At 43.9% G+C, this 22,961-nt stretch overlaps 1 protein-coding gene across 3 annotated transcripts in view; it reads right to left on the reverse strand.

Annotated features, from left to right (window-relative positions):
* The window catches only part of cacna1eb (calcium channel, voltage-dependent, R type, alpha 1E subunit b), a 69,286-nt gene that overhangs the window by 36,829 nt on the left and 9,496 nt on the right, over positions 1–22,961 (reverse strand). For all 3 annotated transcript variants that reach the window (XM_020466705.2, XM_031810705.1, XM_031810706.1), the window contains exons 4-12: positions 19,753–19,892; positions 8,329–8,432; positions 8,028–8,186; positions 3,902–4,092; positions 3,500–3,603; positions 3,198–3,313; positions 2,339–2,392; positions 633–704; positions 197–400 (exon numbers count right to left, since the gene is read on the reverse strand). In XM_020466705.2, coding sequence (XP_020322294.2) covers positions 197–400; positions 633–704; positions 2,339–2,392; positions 3,198–3,313; positions 3,500–3,603; positions 3,902–4,092; positions 8,028–8,186; positions 8,329–8,432; positions 19,753–19,892 — 1,144 coding nt within the window. The remainder of the gene's footprint in view (positions 1–196; positions 401–632; positions 705–2,338; positions 2,393–3,197; positions 3,314–3,499; positions 3,604–3,901; positions 4,093–8,027; positions 8,187–8,328; positions 8,433–19,752; positions 19,893–22,961) is intronic.

Here is a 22,961-nt window from a genome sequence, read left to right on the forward strand (position 1 = left end):
AAGAGCGCCATCTTCATAGTCTGGAGAGATATTGAAAGTTATTCAGAATGCATTTAAAGTTTGCTACTGTAAATACAATACATAGCCTATGCTTAGGGCCAGGAGTTGTTTTTTTTCGGAATGTGGAATTGTTGTGGTGGAATTGTCTATATAAATAAAATGTTATTGATTCAATCAATTGATCGCTCAACCGTACACAGGAAGGTGGAGAGCCAGTCTGGCTGGTTATGGTGGACAATGGCCACACATATGGTGTTGAGAAACACCAGGCTGAGGACAGTCCAGTAGAAGGTGTCTGTCTTCACCATGCGCCGCAGGGAGATACGCAGCATACGCTCCTTACGACGCATGTACGCCACCGGGCCACGCCGCACTGTACGGATCCGCATACGAGGTGCTCCTGGGGGAGGAGGATTGAGAGGAGAGGAGGATAGTTTAAGAAAATAGAAAGAAAGAGAGGGAGAGAAAGGATATGGAGAGAGAAAAAGGTCAGGGTTGGAGAGAAGAGAGAAAAGGTGTAGAAAATATTAGAGGTCAAATAGGTACGGGGGAAAGAGATCAGAAATGGAGGTAGAGAGAAAGACAACAAGAAGCCTTAATATGAGGGTCTAGGTTGTGTGTTCCTCACTCACCTATAGTGGAGATCTCCGCATCCCCAGGACCTCCTCTACGCTTTGCATTTTTACTGGTGGCCCGCTTCAGCACTGAATACACACACGACAGAAAATGAGAACAAACAGAGAATGTCTCTAATAGCCTAGATAGTCTGACATGAAACCACAGATGCTTTATGACACAACACATTTCACGAGCCAGCATAGTGAATGGCAAACTAGCTCCAAATAGAAATAATGATATGTTAACGGTGGGGAAAGGCACATATTCACGCTGACATACCAACTTTCAGGGCAAACTGACTGAAGTCCTCTGAACATGAGAGGAAGGGTAGATATTAGATACGGTGTAAATGAAAGTGTCATATGAATCATTCACGTCTTCTGAAAAGGAGTGAGACAAACAAAAACATTCTAAAAACAAGACCTTGTTGACAGATGGTATATCACTACAGGCGCACGCCAAGCCTTTTTCACTTTACTGTTACCAAGACAACCACAATGTCCACACAGTAAACAAAGCAAATGAACTTCTTGAGGTGTTTTACAGTATATTTTCACTTTTCACTGACATTTGCAATTGTCTGCAGCATCGACGAAGGTCAAAGAGGAACAAAATGTTGCCTTTGTCAAAAGCTGGAGTTGTCGTGTAGTGGATGGAGAAAGGCAGGTTGTGAAAAGGTGAAGTGTTCAATGTATCATCAAAAACAGTGTACTGTACTGTATTGGACTGTAAGAATTACAGTGTACTGTACTGTATTGGACTGTAAGGATTACAGTGTACTGTACTGTATTGGACTGTAAGGATTACAGTGTCTGGACAATGTGTCTGGACTGTAAGGATTACAGTGTACTGTACTGTATTGGACTGTAAGAATTACAGTGTACTGTACTGTATTGGACTGTAAGGATTACAGTGTACTGTACTGTATTGGACTGTAAGGATTACAGTGTCTGGACAATGTGTCTGGACTGTAAGGATTACAGTGTACTGTACTGTATTGGACTGTAAGGATTACAGTGTACTGTACTGTATTGGACTGTAAGGATTACAGTGTACTGTACTGTATTGGACTGTAAGGATTACAGTGTACTGTACTGTATTGGACTGTAAGGATTACAGTGTACTGTACTGTATTGGACTGTAAGGATTACAGTGTCTGGACAATGTGTCTGGACTGTAAGGATTACAGTGTACTGTACTGTATTGGACTGTAAGGATTACAGTGTACTGTACTGTATTGGACTGTAAGGATTACAGTGTCTGGACAATGTGTCTGGACTGTAAGGATTACAGTGTCTGGACAATGTGTCTGGACTGTAAGGATTACAGTGTCTGGACAATGTGTCTGGACTGTAAGGATTACAGTGTCTGGACAATGTGTCTGGACTGTAAGGATTACATTGTCTGGACAATGTGTTTGGACTGTAAGGATTACAGTGTCTGGACAATGTGTCTGGACTGTAAGGATTACAGTGTCTGGACAATGTGTCTGGACTGTAAGGATTACATTGTCTGGACAATGTGTTTGGACTGTAAGGATTACAGTGTCTGGACAATGTGTCTGGACTGTAAGGATTACAGTGTCTGGACAATGTGTTTGGACTGTAAGGATTACAGTGTCTGGACAATGTGTCTGGACTGTAAGGGTAGTGAATGTGGAAGGGAAGGGAAGGACATTAATAGGACATTTTGGTGGTGACTTCTGTCTTCTGGTTCTTACCATCTAAAGCAGATCTCCCCGACTTCTTGTTCTCCTCAGCCAGCATAACCTCCTCTGTGACATTGGGATGAACACATTTCAAGGTCATCCACACTAAGTGATCATAAAGTGTTACTGAAACATAAATATGTCTCTCTCCCTCTCTCAGCACTCTCTGAAGATTGTGAGCAAATCATGGGGCTAACCTGTTGAAATGTAATATTGAAATGATTGTTTTAGTATTGCAAAGGTGGAATTATTGGGGTATTGGGGCTGAATGTATAGTGTTGCATAGTGTCGATGCTCTAAGAGGAGGAGAAACTCATCATCAGGTAAGAGCTCATCTAGTTCTCGCCTGGCAGCCAACGTTTCTCTTTCAGGGCCCTGATAAACCCCTCCAGAGATGGAACACATTGATTTCTATGACTAACACATACATTTTAAACACACACACGGATGGGCACACACAAACACAGACGTGCACACACAAACACCCACACAAACACACACACGGACGAGCACATGTACACAAAAATGGACGCGCACACACACATGGATGCGCACAGACTCGCATTCACACATACACACTTGAGTCAGTGAGTCAGTCTCACCTTCCTCTCAACCTCAACTTGCGTGGGAGAAAGATACTGTAGATTGCCATTATAGCACTGCAGCTTCACAAAGTCACCCTCCAGCCACATATTCACCAGGTATCTCCATCAGGGCAGAGCCATTTCAAAAGCAACACAGCAGCTTGCAAAATGAATATGATCTACTTCGACCAAACCACAAGACCCAAATCACCACTTGGATCTTATAATATATACATTGTTCCATCTTACGTAGTTCTGGTGGCGGTTCTAAGGTGACAGTACAGTACCTGCTCGGTCTATCCAGGCTCTGTATCCGTTGAGTTCTCTCTCTACCTGCTGTTGGCGTCTCAGCTTCATGAAGGCTCTACGGTTCTCCACCCGCTCCCTCTCTTTGGCAAACTCCCTACACATGCAGGACATGGGGCAATCCATTGAAACCCCTTCCAAAACCCTCATACATTCACACAAACTTGATTTCTATGACTAACGCATACATTTTAAACACACACACAGACACAGACACACACACACACACACAGACACACACACACACAGACACACACACACACACACACTTTTATTTACTCACCCGGAGAGGACTCCCAACACCAGGTTGAGTACGAAGAAAGAGCCGATGATGATGAGAGGAATAAAGTAGATCCAATTCCACATAAAGCCCAAGGCATCGTTGGTCTAGCACACACGAGACGTGTATGTAAATACAAGAAGTACAAGAACAGATACAAGATAGAGGCACCTATCAAACCTGTGCATTCAGGAATCCTCCACGAATCCACAAACCTTAGAGATACCCATGCAACACGCCAACATTCAGACAAAGCTCCCATTGACATCGATAAATCATTCACTGTACGTGAAACATTGAATTACACATGAAGTTAGGGTTTGACCCTCAATGTGTCTGCCCAAAAGAAACATATTTTTGTTGTTGTTGAGTAGCCTTAAAGTAGTTGGAGTGTACGGTACTCACATTGTAGAGCACAGCTGTCCATCCCTCCATGGTGATGCACTGGAAGACAGTGAGCACAGCGAACAGGATGTTGTCAAACTGGGTGATGCCGTCGTTGGGGCCGATCCATGACCCAACACAGTCGTACTTCTCTGGACATTTCCTCACTCCGCACGCAAACTCCACCTCAGTCGTATCCATCGTCTCATTTTCTAACACAGGACAAGACAGAGGTGGTTAAAATGTAAGTAGCACGCTCCTTTCTTCACCAAACTAACAACACAGTGTTGCAGTATTCCACCTAACAGGATGGGGAGCCTGACAACCACTGTCCATGGTGTGTTGTTTCAAATCCAATTGTATTGTTCACATGGGCCAAATACAACAGGTGTAGACTTTACAGTGAAATGCCTACCTACGAGACCTTTCCCAACAACGCAGTAAGAAAAGTAAGAAAAATATTTGAACAAAATAAGGAAATAATAACACAATAAAATAACAATAGCGAGGCTATATATAAGGAATACCAGTACTGAGTCAATATGCATGGATACGAGGTAGTTGAGGTAATTGAGGTAATATAGAATCTAGATATACAGTACCAGTCAAAAGTATGGACACACCTACTCATTTCAAGGTTTTTTCTATTTTTACTATTTTCTACATTGTAGAAAAATAATGAAGACATCAAAACTATGAAATAACACATATGGAATTATGTAAATAACCAAAAAAGTGTTAAACAAATCAAAATATATTTTAAATGTGAAATTCTTCAAAGTAACCACCCTTTGCCTTGATGACAGCTTTGCAAACTCTTGGCATTCTCTCAACCAGCTTCATTAGGTAGTCACCTGGAATGCATTTCAATTAACAGGTATGCCTTTTTAAACGTTAATTTGTGGAATTTATTTCCTTCTTAATATGTTGAGCCAATCAGTTGTGTTGTGACAAGGTAGGGGGTGGTATACAGAAGATAGCCCTATTTGGTAAAAGACCAAGTCCATATTATGGCAAGAACAGCTCAAATAAGTAAAGAGAAAAGACAGCCCATCATTACTTTAAGAGATGAAGGTCACTCAATGTGGAACATTTCAAGAAACATGAACGTTTCTTCAAGTGCAGTCGCAAAAACCATCAAGCGCTGTGATGAAACTGGCTCTCATGAGGATCGCAACAGGAAAGGAAGACCCAGAGTTAACTCTGCTGCAGAGGATAAGTTCATTAGAGTTACCAGCCTCAGAAATTGCAGCCAAAATAAATGCTTCACAGAGTTCAAGTAACAGACACATATCAACATCAACTGTTAGAGGAGACTGCGTGAATCTGGCCTTCATGGTCAGATTGCTGCAAAGAAACCACTACTAAAGGACACCAATAATAAGAAGAGACTTGCTTGTGCCAAGAAACAAGAGCGATGGACATCAGAACCGGTGGAAATCTGTCATTTGGTCTGATGAGTCCAAATTTGAGATTTTCAGTGTCTTCGTGAAACGCAGATTAGGTGAGCGGATGATCTCCACATGAGTGGTTCCCACCGTGAAGCATGGAGGAGGAGGTGCGATGGTGATTTGCTGGTGACACTGTCAGTAATACATTTAGAATTCAAGGCACACTTAACCAGCATGACTACAACAGCATTCTGCAGCGATACGCCATTCCATCTGGTTTGCGCTTAGTTGGACTATCATTTGTTTTTCAACAGAACAACACACCTCAAACACACCTCCAGGCTGTATAAGGGCTATTTGAACAAGGAGAGTGATGGAGAGTGATGGAGAGTGATGGAGTGGAGAGTGATGGAGTGCTGCATCAGATGACCTGGCCTCCACAATCACCCCAACTCAACCCAATTGAGATAGTTTGGGATGAGTTGAACCACAGAGTGAAGGAAAAGCAGCCAACAAGTGCTCAGCATATGTGGGAACTCCTTTTGAACTCCTTCAAAAGCATTACAGAATGCTGTGTGCAAAGCTGTCTTCAAGGCAAAGAGTGGCTACTTTGAAGAATCTAAAATCTAAAATCTATTTTGATTTGTTTAACAGTTTTTTGGATACTACATGATTCCATGTGTAATTTCATAGTTTTGATGTCTTCACTATTATTCTACAATGTATAAAATAGTAAAAATAAAGTAAAACCTTTGAATGAGTAGGTGTGCCCAAACTTTTGACTGGTACCGTGGCTAGGGGTAAAAAGTAACTAGGAAATCAGGATAGATAATATATGTGTGTGTGCGTGTGTGTGTGTGTGCGTGTGTGTGTGTGAATGTGTGTGTGTGTGTGTGTGGATGTGTGTGTGTGTGTGTGTGTGTGTGTGTGTGTGTGTGCGTGCGTGCGTGTGTGTGTGTGTGTGTGTGTGGATGTGTGTGTGTTTGTGTATGTGTGTGTGTGTGTGTGTGTGTGGATGTGTGTGTGTGTGTGTGTGTGTGTGTGTGTGTGTGTGTGCGTGCGTGCGTGCGTGTGTGTGTGTGTGTGTGTGGATGTGTGTGTGTTTGTGTATGTGTGTGTGTGCGTGCGTGCGTGCGTGCGTGTGTGTGTGTGTGTGTGTGTGTGTGTGTGTGTGTGTGTGTGTGTGTGTGTGTGGATGTGTGTGTGTTTGTGTATGTGTGTGTGTGTGTGCGTGCGTGCGTGCGTGCGTGTGTGTGTGTGTGTGTGTGTGGATGTGTGTGTGTTTGTGTATGTGTGTGTGTGTGTGTGTGTGTTGGAGTGTCAGTGTAGTATGTGAGGGTGTGTGAGTCTAGTGAGTGTACATAATGTCAGTGCAAAAAAAAAAATAATAATAATAAAGGAGGTCAGTGTAAATAGTCAGGGTGGCCATTTGATGAACTGTTCAGCAGTCTTATGGTTTGGGGGTAGAAGATATTCAGGACCCTTTTGGGGTCAGACTTGGCGCTCCAGTACCGCTTGCCATTCAGTAACAGAGAAAACTATGACTTGGGTTGTTGGAGTCTTTGGCAATTTTAAGGGCCTTCTTCTGACAACACCCTGGTATAGAGGTCCTGGTTGGCAGGGAGTTTTGCCCCACTGATGTACTGAGTTGTACTCACTACCCTCTGTAGTGCCTTGCAGTCGGATGCCGAGCAGTTGCCATACCGAGCGGTGATGCAGCCAGTTAAGATGGTCTCAATCGTGCAGCTGTAGAACCTTTTGAGAATCTGAGGATCCATGCCAAATCCTTTCAGTCTGATTACATTAGCTCTGCTTCTGACCTTTTCCAATGTCACCATAGACTGAAATAGGATTTAGGAGTAGGGGATGTCTAGAGCGGTGTCCCTATCAACCTTAATTACAACAGGGGAGCTATGATCCCTTGTCCTTGGAGGACCACTTATATTAAAAACTGTCACTTGAGAACTGACTGAATCTGTGTCAGCTAACCATCTCAGGGACCACTCACCAACATCCCAGGGGTCAGTGTTGCTGCATGAATTGACAGTTGAGAAATACACATTTCTGGAGATTGATCATACAGTATAATACTGGGTCAAACCACATTTTTTCCATGTTAGAGTAAATAAAATACTATTTGTGGCTTGTGTAATTACAGAGTAATCATTGTTGGCTTATTGAAATGTAGCTAGGCAGCTCAGTTGGGCACACTAACATTAATAATATGTTTGCCCCATGTCATCATCTAGAAGCCTGTAAGTACAGTAAACCAGTCAGACAAAGACATTTGAAACACGACTGTGTAAAGAAAAACAAAACAATAATACACTCTAAGAAAAAAAGGTGCTATCTAGAACCTAAAATGGTTATTTGGCTGTCCCCATATGAGAACCCTTTGAAGAACTCTTTTTGGTTCCAGGTAGAACCATTTTCGGGTTCCATGTAGAACCTTTTCCACTGAGGATTCTACATGTTTATTCCATGTGTAACTCTGTGTTGTTGTATGTGTCAAATTGCTATGCTTTATCTTGGCCAGGTTGCAGTTGCAAATGAGAACTTGTTCTCAACTAGCCTACCTGGTTAAATAAAGGTGAAAAAAGTGCATTTTACCAGTAGGCCTATGGTCTAGTGAGTCTTCTCAAGTACCCCAATGGATAAGCCAAGTAACCCTGGGGGTCCTAATACCGCAGGTTGGGAACCAGTGGGGTAGTGTATGAAATGCAGGGAGTGTGAGGGAGAGTGGAGGATGTTCCTACCCAGGATGTCAGCTGTAGGTAGACAGGTGTGGTGGAGCTTCCCGCTGTAGAACTCCAGGCCGATGATGGCGAACATGAGAATGGCGAAGAACAAGAGCAGGCCGATCTGGAGCAGAGGCACCATGGCCTTCATGATGGACTTCAGCACGATCTGCAAGCCTGGTGACACCACACACGTGTATGAATAGTTAATGCCCGATTGCCTCTGGGAATAAGACATTGTAGTAGAGTACAGACAGAGGTATTATGATACTGTAACTGATTAATATTTCAGCTGGTGATTGATATGCAGAGTACTTACTAGGGATCCCAGAGACCAGTTTGAGAGGCCTCAGGACTCGCACCGCCCTCAGAGTCCGCAGGTCCACGGGGATGTTCATGTGGGCCCCTGCTGTAGCCAGGATTCTGCCGACACATGTTTTCAATGTAATAAATGGTTAATAGGTAGTGTGGCTTATGGATAAGGAACTTTAACTGACAGAAGCGGTCTACGTTGAGGAAATCAAATTAACCCACAATTATCATCATCTGATAACTTATCACATTCAGAGCGACACTATCAGCTTAACAGAATATTTCCATCATTCAGTATGGATTTGGGTAGAAAGCCAATAGCTTTTGTTGATGATTGAAATAAATTGTGCTGTCATGCTCACAATTCAAGCCAATCTTCCATGAAAGCAATTCAGTATGTCTTATTCTTATTCTTAATTTGTGTCTAGGAAACGGTCCCTCTGTGTGTGGTTTATTCCATTTAAAAAATTGATTAGTTAGACCTTTCCTGACGAACAGCAAACCTTTAGGTTACTACAGTTCTTATGGTTTCAACGTTATGTCCTCTAATGGTTTCAACGTTATGTCCTCTAATGGTTTCAACGTTATGTCCTCTAATGGTTTCAACGTTATGTCCTCTAATGGTTTCAACGTTATGTCTTCTAATGGTTTCAACGTTATGTCCTCTAATGGTTTCAACATTATGTCCTCTAATGGTTTCAACATTATGTCCTCTAATGGTTTCAACATTATGTCCTCTAATGGTTTCAACATTATGTCCTCTAATGGTTTCAACGTTATGTCTTCTAATGGTTTCAACATTATGTCCTCTAATGGTTTCAACGTTATGTCTTCTAATGGTTTCAACATTATGTCCTCTAATGGTTTCAATGTTATGCCTTCTAATGGTTTCAACGTTATGTCCTCTAATGGTTTCAACGTTATGTCCTCTAATGGTTTCAACATTATGTCCTCTAATGGTTTCAACGTTATGTCTTCTAATGGTTTCAACATTATGTCCTCTAATGGTTTCAACATTATGTCCTCTAATGGTTTCAACGTTATGTCCTCTAATGGTATTCAATGGTACTAGTCTCAAACACACACTGTATAGTGTTTTTTGCAAGGGTAAAGGTATTGGGCTGGGTTTAACAATAAGATGTTTTCTAATAATAAATGTTTTATAAACATACGACTGCCATGCAATGGTTAATATTTGTATTATTTTATTAGGGTTGTCACATTTAGTCACAAGTCCATATGTCCATCAAAATGTTGGGCTTGTAGGAAAAGTCTTCTTATGAGAATTGCACCATATGGATAGCCCTCTCAGAGAGCCTCCATTTGTTGGACTACTCAAGGATAGTTGTGTTGAAGCATTAGGTTGCTAAGAGAAGGACAAACTGAATTGCTTTCATGGAGGACTGGCTTGACCACACAATGTATTTTCATCATCAGCAAAAACTATTGCTTTTCTGCTCGAAGATGCAAAGAAATGCTGTGATCTATTTAATAAACACAAGAGACCAGCGGAATGGATAAAAGGGCGTGGTGTCAGTAGCAGGAACAGCAGCACCTAGTTGGGAAAAATTGCTACTTTCATAATCATTTATGGTAAATAATGTAAGCAAATTCATTGGGGGGGAGGGACCATCACCAGAGTCACAGGAAATACATTACAAAGGATGAAAAAACTCCAAACCACATCTTTATACTACTTCTCAAACATAGAGAACTGATACTGTACACTGGCTGTTGGGGTGGGATTGGCGTGGGTTGTGTGGGGGGGTGCCGTGGTGGCTTTTGAAATGTTATTGGATTCCTCATGTCTTAGTCATTGATAAAAATAAATATGATCCAAATCGGATGTTAGGTACTATATCTATTGAAGATTATATTAATCCTATAAATAACAATAGCCAATTTGGTTGCAATCAATTTGATCAAATACAATTTCACCAAAATAACGTTTCAAGAATGCTAATCTTATGTGTTTCTAACTACAGAAATGAGTTCAGAACAATCTGAGATGGTGGGTGTCATGGCTTGCTGAAATGACATGGAATAACCCTATTCACATCCCTCCACCCACGTACATATTGACATCCCTCCACCCACGCACACAAACATTGAAAACATTTACAGCAACCAACAGGAAGTAAAGAAAGGCAAATCAGTCTCTGTATTAACTGTACTTCCTGTACATTGTACTGTACACTACATTGCTAACGCCATACATGTATGCCTTTGAACAGGCATTCATTCTATTCTATGTATAGATTAATCGATTAACTTCTGATAGTAAGTGCTGCGGATTGTGGGGGAGGGGTTGTGTTCTTGAGGAGGGGGGGGGCAGAAAGCACATGGCAGAAACTCAAGTGTGGGCCCACGCAATAGAGAGAGGGATGGAGAGAGGGAGAGAGAGAGAAGGTGCTAGAGAGAGGGAGACCGAAAGAGAGAGAGCGAGAGAGCGAGAAAGAGAAAGAGAGAGAGAGCAGAGAGGGAGTGTGGAGAGGTGTGGGAGTCTACAGCCATCAAACACATTGAACAAAAGCTGTAGCACTGCTGCTCCTTCATGGCTGATTGGGCAGAGAATTTCTTCTGACCACAGATCACTAGTTTCATGCAGCTGAATCCCTTCTGTCCAAACAAACCACCAGAATAACATTAAAAATACAATCAATGCAAGGGAAAACCTACATCAAATGTTTTGTCCAACTTTCGTTTAGAGCCACAAGACCAAAAGCCTGGTCCCAGATCCATTGCTGTCATTGTCAAGCAAAACACGATAATGAGTGCCAGTTGACATGATAGCACAAACAGACTGGCAGACCCGTCTGTCACATCTACACAGTCTAAATCCACCATGACCTGCACTGGAGAAATACACTAGCTATTAGAGAGAATGTTCAGAACACTCTTAGGGTGGGGCTCGCCGAAAGTTATTCGGCGAGCCCCATTGAAGAACCGTTTTTGGTTACAGGAAGAACCCTTTTTGGTTCCAGGTAGAACCCTTTTGGATACTATGTAGAACCCTTTCCATAGAGGGTTCTACAAGGAACCCAAAAGGGTTCTACTTGGAACCAAAAAGGGTTCTTCAAAGTGTTCTTCTATGGGGACAGCCGAAGAACCCTTTAAGGATCTAGATAGCATCTTTTTTTCTAAGAGTGTAGTTGTTAATGTAATGGATAGATATGAATAGCAGGGCCAGATTTCTGGAATTTTTTAATGCTGTTTCTGTGATGGTTTGTCGTTGTTTGTTCTTGTTACACTGAGTGGCTGCTCTACCATCCCGGTCGCCTCATAGTGTAATACTGAGTGGCTGCTCTACCATCCCGGTCTCCTCATAGTGTTACACTGAGTGGCTGCTCTACCTTCCCGGCCACCTCATAGTGTTACACTGAGTGGCTGCTCTACCTTCCCGGCCACCTCATAGTGTTACACTGAGTGGCTGCTCTACCTTCCCGGTCGCCTCATAGTGTTACACTGAGTGGCAGCTCTACCTTCCCGGCCACCTCATAGTGTTACACTGAGTGGCTGCTCTACCTTCCCGGCCACCTCATAGTGTTACACTGAGTGGCTGCTCTACCATCCCGGTCGCCTCATAGTGTAACACTGAGTGGCTGCTCTACCATCCCGGTCTCCTCATAGTGTTACACTGAGTGGCTGCTCTACCTTCCCGGTCTCCTCATAGTGTTACACTGAGTGGCTGTTCTACCTTCCCGGTCACCTCATAGTGTTACACTGAGTGGCTGCTCTACCTTCCCGGTCTCCTCATAGTGTTACACTGAGTGGCTGCTCTACCTTCCCGGTCTCCTCATAGTGTTACACTGAGTGGCTGTTCTACCTTCCCGGTCACCTCATAGTGTTACACTGAGTGGCTGCTCTACCTTCCCGGTCACCTCATAGTGTTACACTGAGTGGCTGCTCTACCTTCCCGGTCTCCTTATAGTGTTACACTGAGTGGCTGCTCTACCTTCCCGGTCGCCTCATAGTGTTACACTGAGTGGCTGCTCTACCTTCCCAGTCGCCTCATAGTGTTACACTGAGTGGCTGCTCTACCTTCCCGGTCGCCTCATAGTGTTACACTGAGTGGCTGCTCTACCTTCCCGGTCTCCTCATAGTGTTACACTGAGTGGCTGTTCTACCTTCCCGGTCTCCTCATAGTGTTACACTGAGTGGCTGCTCTACCTTCCCGGTCACCTCATAGTGTTACACTGAGTGGCTGCTCTACCTTCCCGGTCTCCTCATAGTGTTACACTGAGTGGCTGTTCTACCTTCCCGGTCACCTCATAGTGTTACACTGAGTGGCTGCTCTACCTTCCCGGTCACCTCATAGTGTTACACTGAGTGGCTGCTCTACCTTCCCGGTCACCTCATAGTGTTACACTGAGTGGCTGCTCTACCTTCCCGGTCTCCTTATAGTGTTACACTGAGTGGCTGCTCTACCTTCCCGGTCGCCTCATAGTGTTACACTGAGTGGCTGCTCTACCTTCCCAGTCGCCTCATAGTGTTACACTGAGTGGCTGCTCTACCTTCCCGGTCGCCTCATAGTGTTACACTGAGTGGCTGCTCTACCTTCCCGGTCTCCTCATAGTGTTACACTGAGTGGCTGTTCTACCTTCCCGGTCGCCTCATAGTGTTACACTGAGTGGCTGTTCTACCTTCCCGGTCACCTCATAGTGTTACACTGAGTGGCTGCTCTACCTTCCCGGTCACCTCATAGTGTTACACTGAGTGGCTGCTCTACCTTCCCGGTCTCCTCATAGTGTTACACTGAGTGGCTGCTCTACCTTCCCGGTCGCCTCATAGTGTTACACTGTATTGTACTGAAACTGACTTTTAAGTGGTTGAATTCATTACATGAACAGAATGTGGCCTGCCGGCCTCTCCCACACACCTCCACCTACACAGAGAACAACCACTGAACACAGGGAGGGAAATATAAGAAGAAAAAAAAGAGAAACTATTTGAACATCATGTTGCTGCCATTTTAAGAAGACTGCTTACAGCGAATGACAAGACATACAGAGGGGTCCTGTGTGTACGCCTATAGATGCCAGTACTAGTTTTAAGTGCATTACCTTCCATTTAATGTCATAAACATAACATTTTATAAAATATTCTGCATGCTTCCATTGGGATTAGAATAGCATTTATCCATTATTAGTTACCGAATAAATAGCTGGGCCTGTGTTTTCACAACGACTACCCACATGGGACTATAAACCATTGTTTATACAGTTCAATTAGCTGTATGATTGCAATGATTGGAAATGAGACCCCTACACACTCTCTCTTTTAAAACTCAAGGTTAACACCCATGGTGAGTACAAGTACTTCTAATGCAATATAACATGTCAATTCATTTTTTGAGTTCACTATCAAGGGCACAATAGGATTATGTGACTGAATGATGCACGATTGATTGGTTGAGTGATTATTTGGTTAATTTATTAATTGGTTGAGTGATTAACTTGTTAATTGATTGATTTAGGTGATAACTGCTGTAGAAAAAAAATGCCTTTCTGGATACAGACTGAGAAGGAAAATGAAGGGGAACTAAGAGCTTGACTGAAAATATGCTGAGGAACACACACACACACACACACACACACACACACACACACACACACACACACACACACACACACACACACACACACACACACACACACACACACACACACACACACACACACACAGTATGGAGTAGCTGTCTCTGTGCCAGATGGCTAATGAATCATTCAGAACACCCACCCAAATATATTATGCATTACAGCTAAGTGTCACACACACTCTCCAACAGGGACAGCAGAGAGGGGCACAAGGGGCAGGGGGCGAAGGGTGGAGGACTGGGCTAGCGGGTGAGGGGAGCAGGGGTGATGAGCTGGTCTGACACATACAGTAGAGAGAGAGAGGGGTGAGGGGAGCAGGGGTGATGAGCTGCTCTGACACATACAGTAGAGAGAGAGAGGGGTGAGGGGAGCAGGGATGATGAGCTGGTCTGACACATACAGTAGAGAGAGAGAGGGGTGAGGGGAGCAGGGACGATGAGCTGGTCTGACACATAGAGTAGAGAGAGAGGGGTGAGGGGAGCAGGGATGATGAGCTGGTCTGACACATACAGTAGAGAGAGAGAGAGGGGTGAGGGGAGCAGGGGTGATGAGCTGGTCTGACACATACAGTAGAGAGAGAGAGGAGTGAGGGGAGCAGGGATGATGAGCTGCTCTGACACATACAGTAGAGAGAGAGAGGGGTGAGGGGAGCAGGGACGATGAGCTGGTCTGACACATACAGTAGAGAGAGAGGGGTGAGGGGAGCAGGGGTGATGAGCTGCTCTGACACATAGAGTAGAGAGAGAGAGGGGTGAGGGGAGCAGGGGTGATGAGCTGCTCTGACACATACAGTAGAGAGAGAGAGGGGTGAGGGGAGCAGGGGTGATGAGCTGGTCTGACACATAGAGTAGAGAGAGAGGGGTGAGGGGAGCAGGGATGATGAGCTGGTCTGACACATACAGTAGAGAGAGAGAGGTGAGGGGAGCAGGGACGATGAGCTGGTCTGACACATACAGTAGAGAGAGAGAGGTGAGGGGAGCAGGGACGATGAGCTGGTCTGACACATACAGTAGAGAGAGAGGGGTGAGGGGAGCAGGGATGATGAGCTGGTCTGACACATACAGTAGAGAGAGAGAGGGGTGAGGGGAGCAGGGATGATGAGCTGGTCTGACACATACAGTAGAGAGAGAGAGAGAGGTGAGGGGAGCAGGGATGATGAGCTGGTCTGACACATACAGTAGGGAGAGAGAGGGGTGAGGGGAGCAGGGATGATGAGCTGGTCTGACACATACAGTAGAGAGAGAGGGGGGTGAGGGGAGCAGGGACGATGAGCTGGTCTGACACATACAGTAGAGAGAGAGAGAGGTGAGGGTAGCAGGGACGATGAGCTGCTCTGACACATACAGTAGAGAGAGGGGGGGGTGAGGGGAGCAGGGGTGATGAGCTGGTCTGACACACAGTAGAGAGAGAGGGGGGTGAGGGGAGCAGGGACGATGAGCTGGTCTGACACATACAGTAGAGAGAGAGAGGTGAGGGGAGCAGGGACGATGAGCTGGTCTGACACATACAGTAGAGAGAGAGAGGTGAGGGGAGCAGGGGTGATGAGCTGCTCTGACACATACAGTAGAGAGAGAGAGGGGTGAGGGGAGCAGGGATGATGAGCTGCTCTGACACATACAGTAGAGAGAGAGAGAGAGGTGAGGGGAGCAGGGATGATGAGCTGGTCTGACACATACAGTAGAGAGAGAGAGGGGTGAGGGGAGCAGGGATGATGAGCTGGTCTGACACATACAGTAGAGAGAGAGGGGTGAGGGGAGCAGGGATGATGAGCTGCTCTGACACATACAGTAGAGAGAGAGAGGGGTGAGGGGAGCAGGGATGATGAGCTGCTCTGACACATACAGTAGAGAGAGAGAGAGAGGTGAGGGGAGCAGGGATGATGAGCTGGTCTGACACATACAGTAGAGAGAGAGAGAGAGGGGTGAGGGGAGCAGGGATGATGAGCTGGTCTGACACATACAGTAGAGAGAGAGGGGTGAGGGGAGCAGGGATGATGAGCTGCTCTGACACATACAGTAGAGAGAGAGAGGTGAGGGGAGCAGGGATGATGAGCTGGTCTGACACATACAGTAGAGAGAGAGGGGTCAGAAGCAAAAGAGCGTGAGAACATGACTCAATTATGCACCGTTGATTGATTGATTGATTGATGAGTACTACATTGATTGGTGAGTAGTACAATGGGATGCAGTGTGGCAAAGAGGGTAGAGACATGGAGAGAAATGGACTTGTGACTAAAGGGTTGCATGTTCAAATCCATGAAACAGAAAACTCCTAAACATACATAGTACTGTATAAGTGCATAATATACTGTAACTATCCAGTTCTACTAATACATAATTGGAGTACCGACATATGCAATACAATTCACCTGGCATACAAGTCTACGCTAATCAACGACATCCAATCCACCGGTACCAAACTTGTTGCCGGGGGAGTTACTGTAATTGAACATGTTCAGAGTTTTTCTACACACTCTCCTCATAAAAATGAAGAATTCTTAATTGAGCTCTGAGTCCCTGTAGATGAGGCTCCAACAATTTCATTAATTTCAGACGGAATGAAAGCCGCCAGCTACTGGCCCACTGGCCTTGTTTCATTTCCCATCGGCCACCGCTGTGACATGTGTGCTGTTCCTCTTATGTCTGACTTACTTCCTAGATGGCGGAGGGGAGGGGAGAAAGGGAGGGGGGAGGGGGGAGAGGAGAGGGGGGGAGGGAGAGGGGGAACATGCCTTCCACCAGAAAGTATGTCACATAAGTTCTTTTGGAACTTTTGGAGAAAAATTATTGGGAAAAATATGTGTTTGACCAGATACATATTTCACAGTAAACAAACTAACAACTGACTGTCTGGTTTCCTATAAGGAATTTTATGAATAGTATTTCATTTTAGTCAAGTATGACAATTGAGTGATTTTTCCACCACTGTACTTAAGTACATTTAAAACCATATAATTTTAGTCAAGTAGTATTTTACTGGGTGACTCATATTTTAGTCATTTAGCGTGCACTTGGAAAGTATTCAGACCGCTTGACTTTTCCACATTTTGTTACGTTACAGCCTTATTCCAACATTCATTAAATTAATAGTTAATTGTTTCTCATCAATCTAAACACATTACCCCATAATGACAAAGCAAAAACTGTTTTTTTGAAATTTTAGCAAATTTATAAAAAATCTCAAACTGAAATACTAAAACTGAAATACTAAACTGTGTGTTTAGGGTCATTGTCCTGTTGGAAGGTGAACCTTAGCCCCAGTCTGAGGTCCTGAGCACTCTGGATCAGGTTTTCATCAAGGATCTCTCTGTACTTTTCTCCGTTCATCTTTCCCTTAATCCTGACTAGTCTCCCAGTCCCTGCTGCTGAAAAACATCCCCACAGCATGATGCTGCCACCACCTTGCTTCACCATAGGGATGGTGCCAGATTTCCTCCAGACGTGACACTTGGCATTCAGGCCAAAGAGTTCAATCTTGGTTTCATCAGAACAGAGAATCTTGTTTGTCATGGTCTGAGACCTTTAGGTGCTATTTGGCAAACTCCAAGTGGGCAGTCATGTGCCTTTTACTGAGGAGTGGCTTCCGTCTGGCCACTCTAGAATAAAGGCATGATTGGTGGAGTGCTACAGAGATGGTTGTCCTTCTGGCAGGTTCTCCCACCTCCACAGAAGAACTCTGGAGCTCTGTCAGAGTGAACATCGGGTCCTTGGTCACCTCCCTTACCAAGGCCCTTCTCCCCCAATTGCTCAGTTTGGCTGGGCAGCTAGCTCTAGCAACAGACTTGGTGGTTCCAAACTTCTTCCATTTAAGAATGATGGAGGCCACTGTTCTTGAGGACCTTCAATGATGCAGAAATGTTTTGGTACCCTTCTCCAGATCTGTGCCTCGACACAATCCTGTCTCGGAGCTCTACGGATTATTCCTTCAACCTCATGGCTTGGTTTTTGCTCTGACATGCACTGCCAACTGTAGGACCTTATATAGACAGGTGTGTGCCTTTCCAAATCATGTCCAATCAACAGAATTTAACACAGGTGGACTCCAATCAAGTTGAAGAAACATCTCAAGGATGATCAGTGGAAACAGGCTGAGATCAATGTACAAAGATGTCCTAAAAACTGTTTTCGCTTTGTCTTTAGGGGGTATTGTGTGTAGATTGATGAGGATGATTTTTATTGAATGCATTTTAGAATACGGCTGTAACGTAACAAAATGTGGAAAAGGGGAAGGGATCTGAATACTTTCTGAATGCACTGTAGCAGATGATCAAATCCAGAGCGATTTACAGGAGCAAATAGGGTTAAGTGCCTTGCTCAAGGGCACATCGACAGATTATTCACAGCTCAGTAGCTGAAACCACCAACCTTTCAGTTACTGGCTCATTACTCTTAAATGCTTGTGTACCTGAGTCCTTTTCTATTAAGGTATCTTTACTTTTACTCAAGTATAACAATTCAGTATTTTATCCACCACGCTCACAATAATATGCAGTGCGCAGCATGCAATATACTGAACATGAGTAGCAATGAGTAGCAGGAAAAAGCATGACACATCTCTCATTTGAAATAGTGACACTTGTCAGGGGATGACGCATGGAACTGAAACAGCTCTGATTCACCCAGGTCCTGACCTGAGCTAGAGGCCCCCACAGGCATAGCGTATTAAAAACTCTCTCTCTCTCATACACACACAGACACACACAGATGACTACTCATGACACAATAAGAGTACAGCGTGGATGTTTTCTCTTTGACTCATTACTGGCTCAGACAAAAGGATGCACTATACGAACCCCTCTATAAACTACAGTATGTGACCATGCCAGACAGTTTGTCTGTCCTCGTAACACTCGAATCCAGAGACAGTACAGACATGGAGTGGTCTCTCTGACCTGCCGAGACCCCCCACTGATTATTATGATTGAGTAACTGTAATATTTTGCACCAAGAGGCTGTTTCAATCCATGTTTTTTAGACAGTTTGCGATGGGTATCTACTAAATGGTGATAGAACAGCTGTTGAGTTTGGGTCTGTCCTAAATGGTGTGTCAACGTGATGCAGGTCCTTTAATGTAAGTGCATTCAGCGAGAGAAAGTGGAGAGAGAGAGAGAGAGAGACGTGGGCGTTGGGGTGAGCTGTGACGTCAACATGCCAACAGCCATCTTCCCTGTATACTGTATGCTGTATGCTGCTTCCCGACATACAACAGAAAATACCAAATATGAATGCCAAAAATTTTAGCTTAGAGCATTAGGAAGAAGTAAAGTGTTAGATAAACATAAAGCAGAAATGAACCCAATCTCTCTCTCTCTCTATGCTCTCTCTCTCTCTTTCTCACTACATTTACATGTAATTCACAGAGGCCCTGGGGGGCAAAACTAAACAGGTTTTCGACACGACAGCCAATCCACTTATCCACCCACCTATCTGCTGGCTGCATAGCCACACTGTGCAGGGGAAGCACACACTTCACCTTGTTATGCATAAGCACCTTTTTGTAATGATGAACAGCTATCTAACCAATCATTAATAGTAACTGCCTAACTGCAGAAGATAAGATCCATATGGATGTGTTTGCAAAAGGGTCCACAAGGAAAAACCACTGTGGACACATGGCCACAGGTTTGAAGGTCACGCAGAGGAGACGTAAGAGGCCCGTGCTGTCCCTCACCAGCTGAGCTCCAAGAAAATGTTCCGACTAAGGCCTTGAAGCCAACACATTGGCACAAAATAAACAAGTGATATTTGTCCATCGTAAGTGTGCCAGAGCTTCTAGTCCAAATGTCCCACATACGTAAATGCATAGCAATCTATATTTCACTAGTTGTAACTCACCCGCTGACCACCACGATGAAGTCCATGATATTCCATCCATTCCTCAGGTAGGAGCCTTTATGGAACACAAAGCCCAGGGCCACAAGCTTGATGCCAAACTCAAAACAGAAGATCCCAATGAAGTAAGGCTCAGTACACTCCTGTAGGGTGAAGATACAGTATGGATGCATTAGAACATCAGAGGGACACAAACCATATTGTACATGTACACAGGTATGTTTGTGAGGGTATGCACCCATGATAATGTGTAGCTTAATGCAGTGTTCAAGTGCTAGTCTGACCTAGGAAACTCTGACATTTCCGACTTGCTAACTTGTTGTAAAAAGATGATCCTGAGTTACCCACTTGGGAAGTATCAGAATAAACCAATCGGAAGCTCTACGCAAATACAGGTTTATTTATCGCGTTGGTACTATTTTCACAAGTATGTGGTACAATTTCACAACTCTTAGTACAAAACTCAAAACAGATAATCAGAAAGGCGTTTTTTTTTTCAAAACTTTAAGCACATTTTCAATTAACGAAGTACAACACACAACATCCCACAGTAACTTTTTCACCTAAACAAATTTGTGTTTCATCTAGAAATACCTTTCATATAAAGTAATTGCCTTTCACAATGCAATGGTCACAATACTTTTCATATGATTCTCTTCTCAATTGTTAAAATACATTTGACCATCACTTAATCCAACTGTGGTTAATCATTTAAACGTTTGGTAAACCTATAGATTTTAAACTGGTTTGTCTACTATATATGGATTTTGAGAACTACAGAAATAATATGTGTTTGTTTGTAAAGTAGAAACATCTAAATGACATGTATGATACATGATAACCACACACAATGACTACTCGTTATTTTTAATTGATTTTACATAGTGGTAACCACCTTGGTCACCATGCAAAAGGGTGTATGTAAACATGGAGCAGGATAGACAGAAAGGGGGAGGAAGAAATCAAAGAGCTCGTGGACAAGGGGCCCGTCAGAGAGGTGGACAAGGGGCCCGTCAGAGAGGTGGACAAGGGGCCCGTCAGAGAGGTGGACAAGGGGCCCGTCAGAGAGGTGGACAAGGGGCCCGTCAGAGAGGTGGACAAGGGGCCCGTCAGAGAGGTGGACAAGGGGCCCGTCAGAGAGGTGGGCATGGGCCACATCAAAGAGGTGGACATCAGAGAGAGGGAGTCAGGCGGCAGGGAACTGCTGTGTCTAATGAAGTCATGGCCATCGTCGTCGACGATGTGGTAAACAGAGACCTTACCATGGCAGAGGCTGACAGATTAGTTCACCTTAATCTGAAAAGATCAACTGTCAATTCGATCAAGAGAATATTTCGCCAAGAAAACTGGCAAGTCTGCAGGATATGCACTATGCTTTACCATTACATTTACAGTAAATGAAATATAGTAATGCATGTCAATTACCAAAACATGTTGGTATTCTTAAGGTATGATCTATTGACAGTATACTCTGTTCTACCCTCAGAATTGACAGAAGAGCCCGTGGTGGTGGCCGTGGCAGTGGGCTGACCGACCAGCAGAAGTGGACAGTGGTGGAAATGGTGAGGGCCAGGAATGACAATGACACACTGCTGTCCGAAAAAAAAGCAGAACATTGAGGAGAACGATGACACCTTTGCCAATGTGGCATTCATCAGCCTACCAACAATCTCCCTCCTTTAGAAGAGGCACCAGGTATCTATGAAACATATTTACCGGGTGCCTTTGGAGAGAAACAACGACCTGGTGAAAAAACTGCAGGCCGAGTATGTTCTGGTACAGCACTATATACTGCATTACTGTTACTATTTGATGCACATGCTACTTCACAATATCATATTGGAACTATACTGTAAAAATAACTTGCCAAAATATATTTTTCGAGGGTGTTGGTGCTTGATCCTGCTGTGAACCATCACGGGTAAATCTTTGTTGATGAAGCGGGCTTCAACCTGGCCAGAACTCGGCGCCGTGGGTGGAACCTCTTCGGCCAATTTTCTGTCAATTTTGTTGGCTAATGTAAGTGTATTGCCTAATGTGAAATCTGTGTAATCTACTGTCATTTATACTTCTAAGGGTGATTTGAAACATATATCTTGCATTGTTTGCTATTGGATTAACTTGTAGTTAAAAGTACTAAAAACTGTAAAAGATCATTGTGTTTTGGTGATTAAACGAATGTTCTCATTACATTTCACATTAAAGATATTTTCAATCAATGGTTGTATGGTGAGAGATTTTTACAATCTAAAAGGATCCCGAGTGGCACAGCGGTCTAAGGCATCTTAGTGCAAGAGGCGTCACTACAGTCCCTGGTTTTGAATCCAGACTGTATCACATCTGGCCGTGATTAGGAGTCCCATAGGGCGGTGCACAATTGGCCCAGTGTCGTCCGGGTTTGGCCGGGGTAGGCCGTCATTGTAAATAAGAATTTGTTCTTAACTGACTTGCCTGGTTAAACAAAAATGACAGGTTTTGAGTGAAAGACTGGCTGTGTGACTAGTTTGGAGTTGTGAAAATGTGCCACATACTTGTGAAAATACCAAAGCCATCAAAAAAAACTCTAAGTTAGGTTCCGAGTTTCTGATAGCAAGTGAACTCGGCATATCACAGCCAACATAAAAAATAAAAAAAATTAAACCTAAAAAACCCAGAAACCATAGGTCCGAATGGCAATTAGACTTGTTAACCTGGAAATGGTCTGCTTGGTATATTGTTCAAATCAAATCAAAGTGTATTTGTCACGTGTGCCGAATACAACAGTGAAATGCTTACTTACAGGCTGTAACCAATAGTGCAATGGATGGATATTGTTTACTGTTAAGTAAGGTGCATCCCAAATGGCACCCTATTCCCAATATATATATATGTATAAAGTATTCGGCCCCCTTGAACTTTGCGACCTTTTGCCACATTTCAGGCTTCAAACATAAAGATATAAAACTGTATTTTTTTGGTGAAGAATCAACAACAAGTGGGACACAATCATGAAGTGGAACGACATTTATTGGGTATTTCAAACTTTTTTAACAAATCAAAAACTGAAAAATTGGGCGTGCAAAATTATTCAGCCCCCTTAAGTTAATACTTTGTAGCGCCACCTTTTGCTGCGATTACAGCTGTAAGTCGCTTGGGGTATGTCTCTATCAGTTTTGCACATCGAGAGACTGACATTTTTTCCCATTCCTCCTTGCAAAACAGCTCGAGCTCAG

Source organism: Oncorhynchus kisutch, linkage group LG30 (assembly GCF_002021735.2).
Source record: "Oncorhynchus kisutch isolate 150728-3 linkage group LG30, Okis_V2, whole genome shotgun sequence".
Lineage (NCBI taxonomy): Eukaryota > Metazoa > Chordata > Actinopteri > Salmoniformes > Salmonidae > Oncorhynchus > Oncorhynchus kisutch.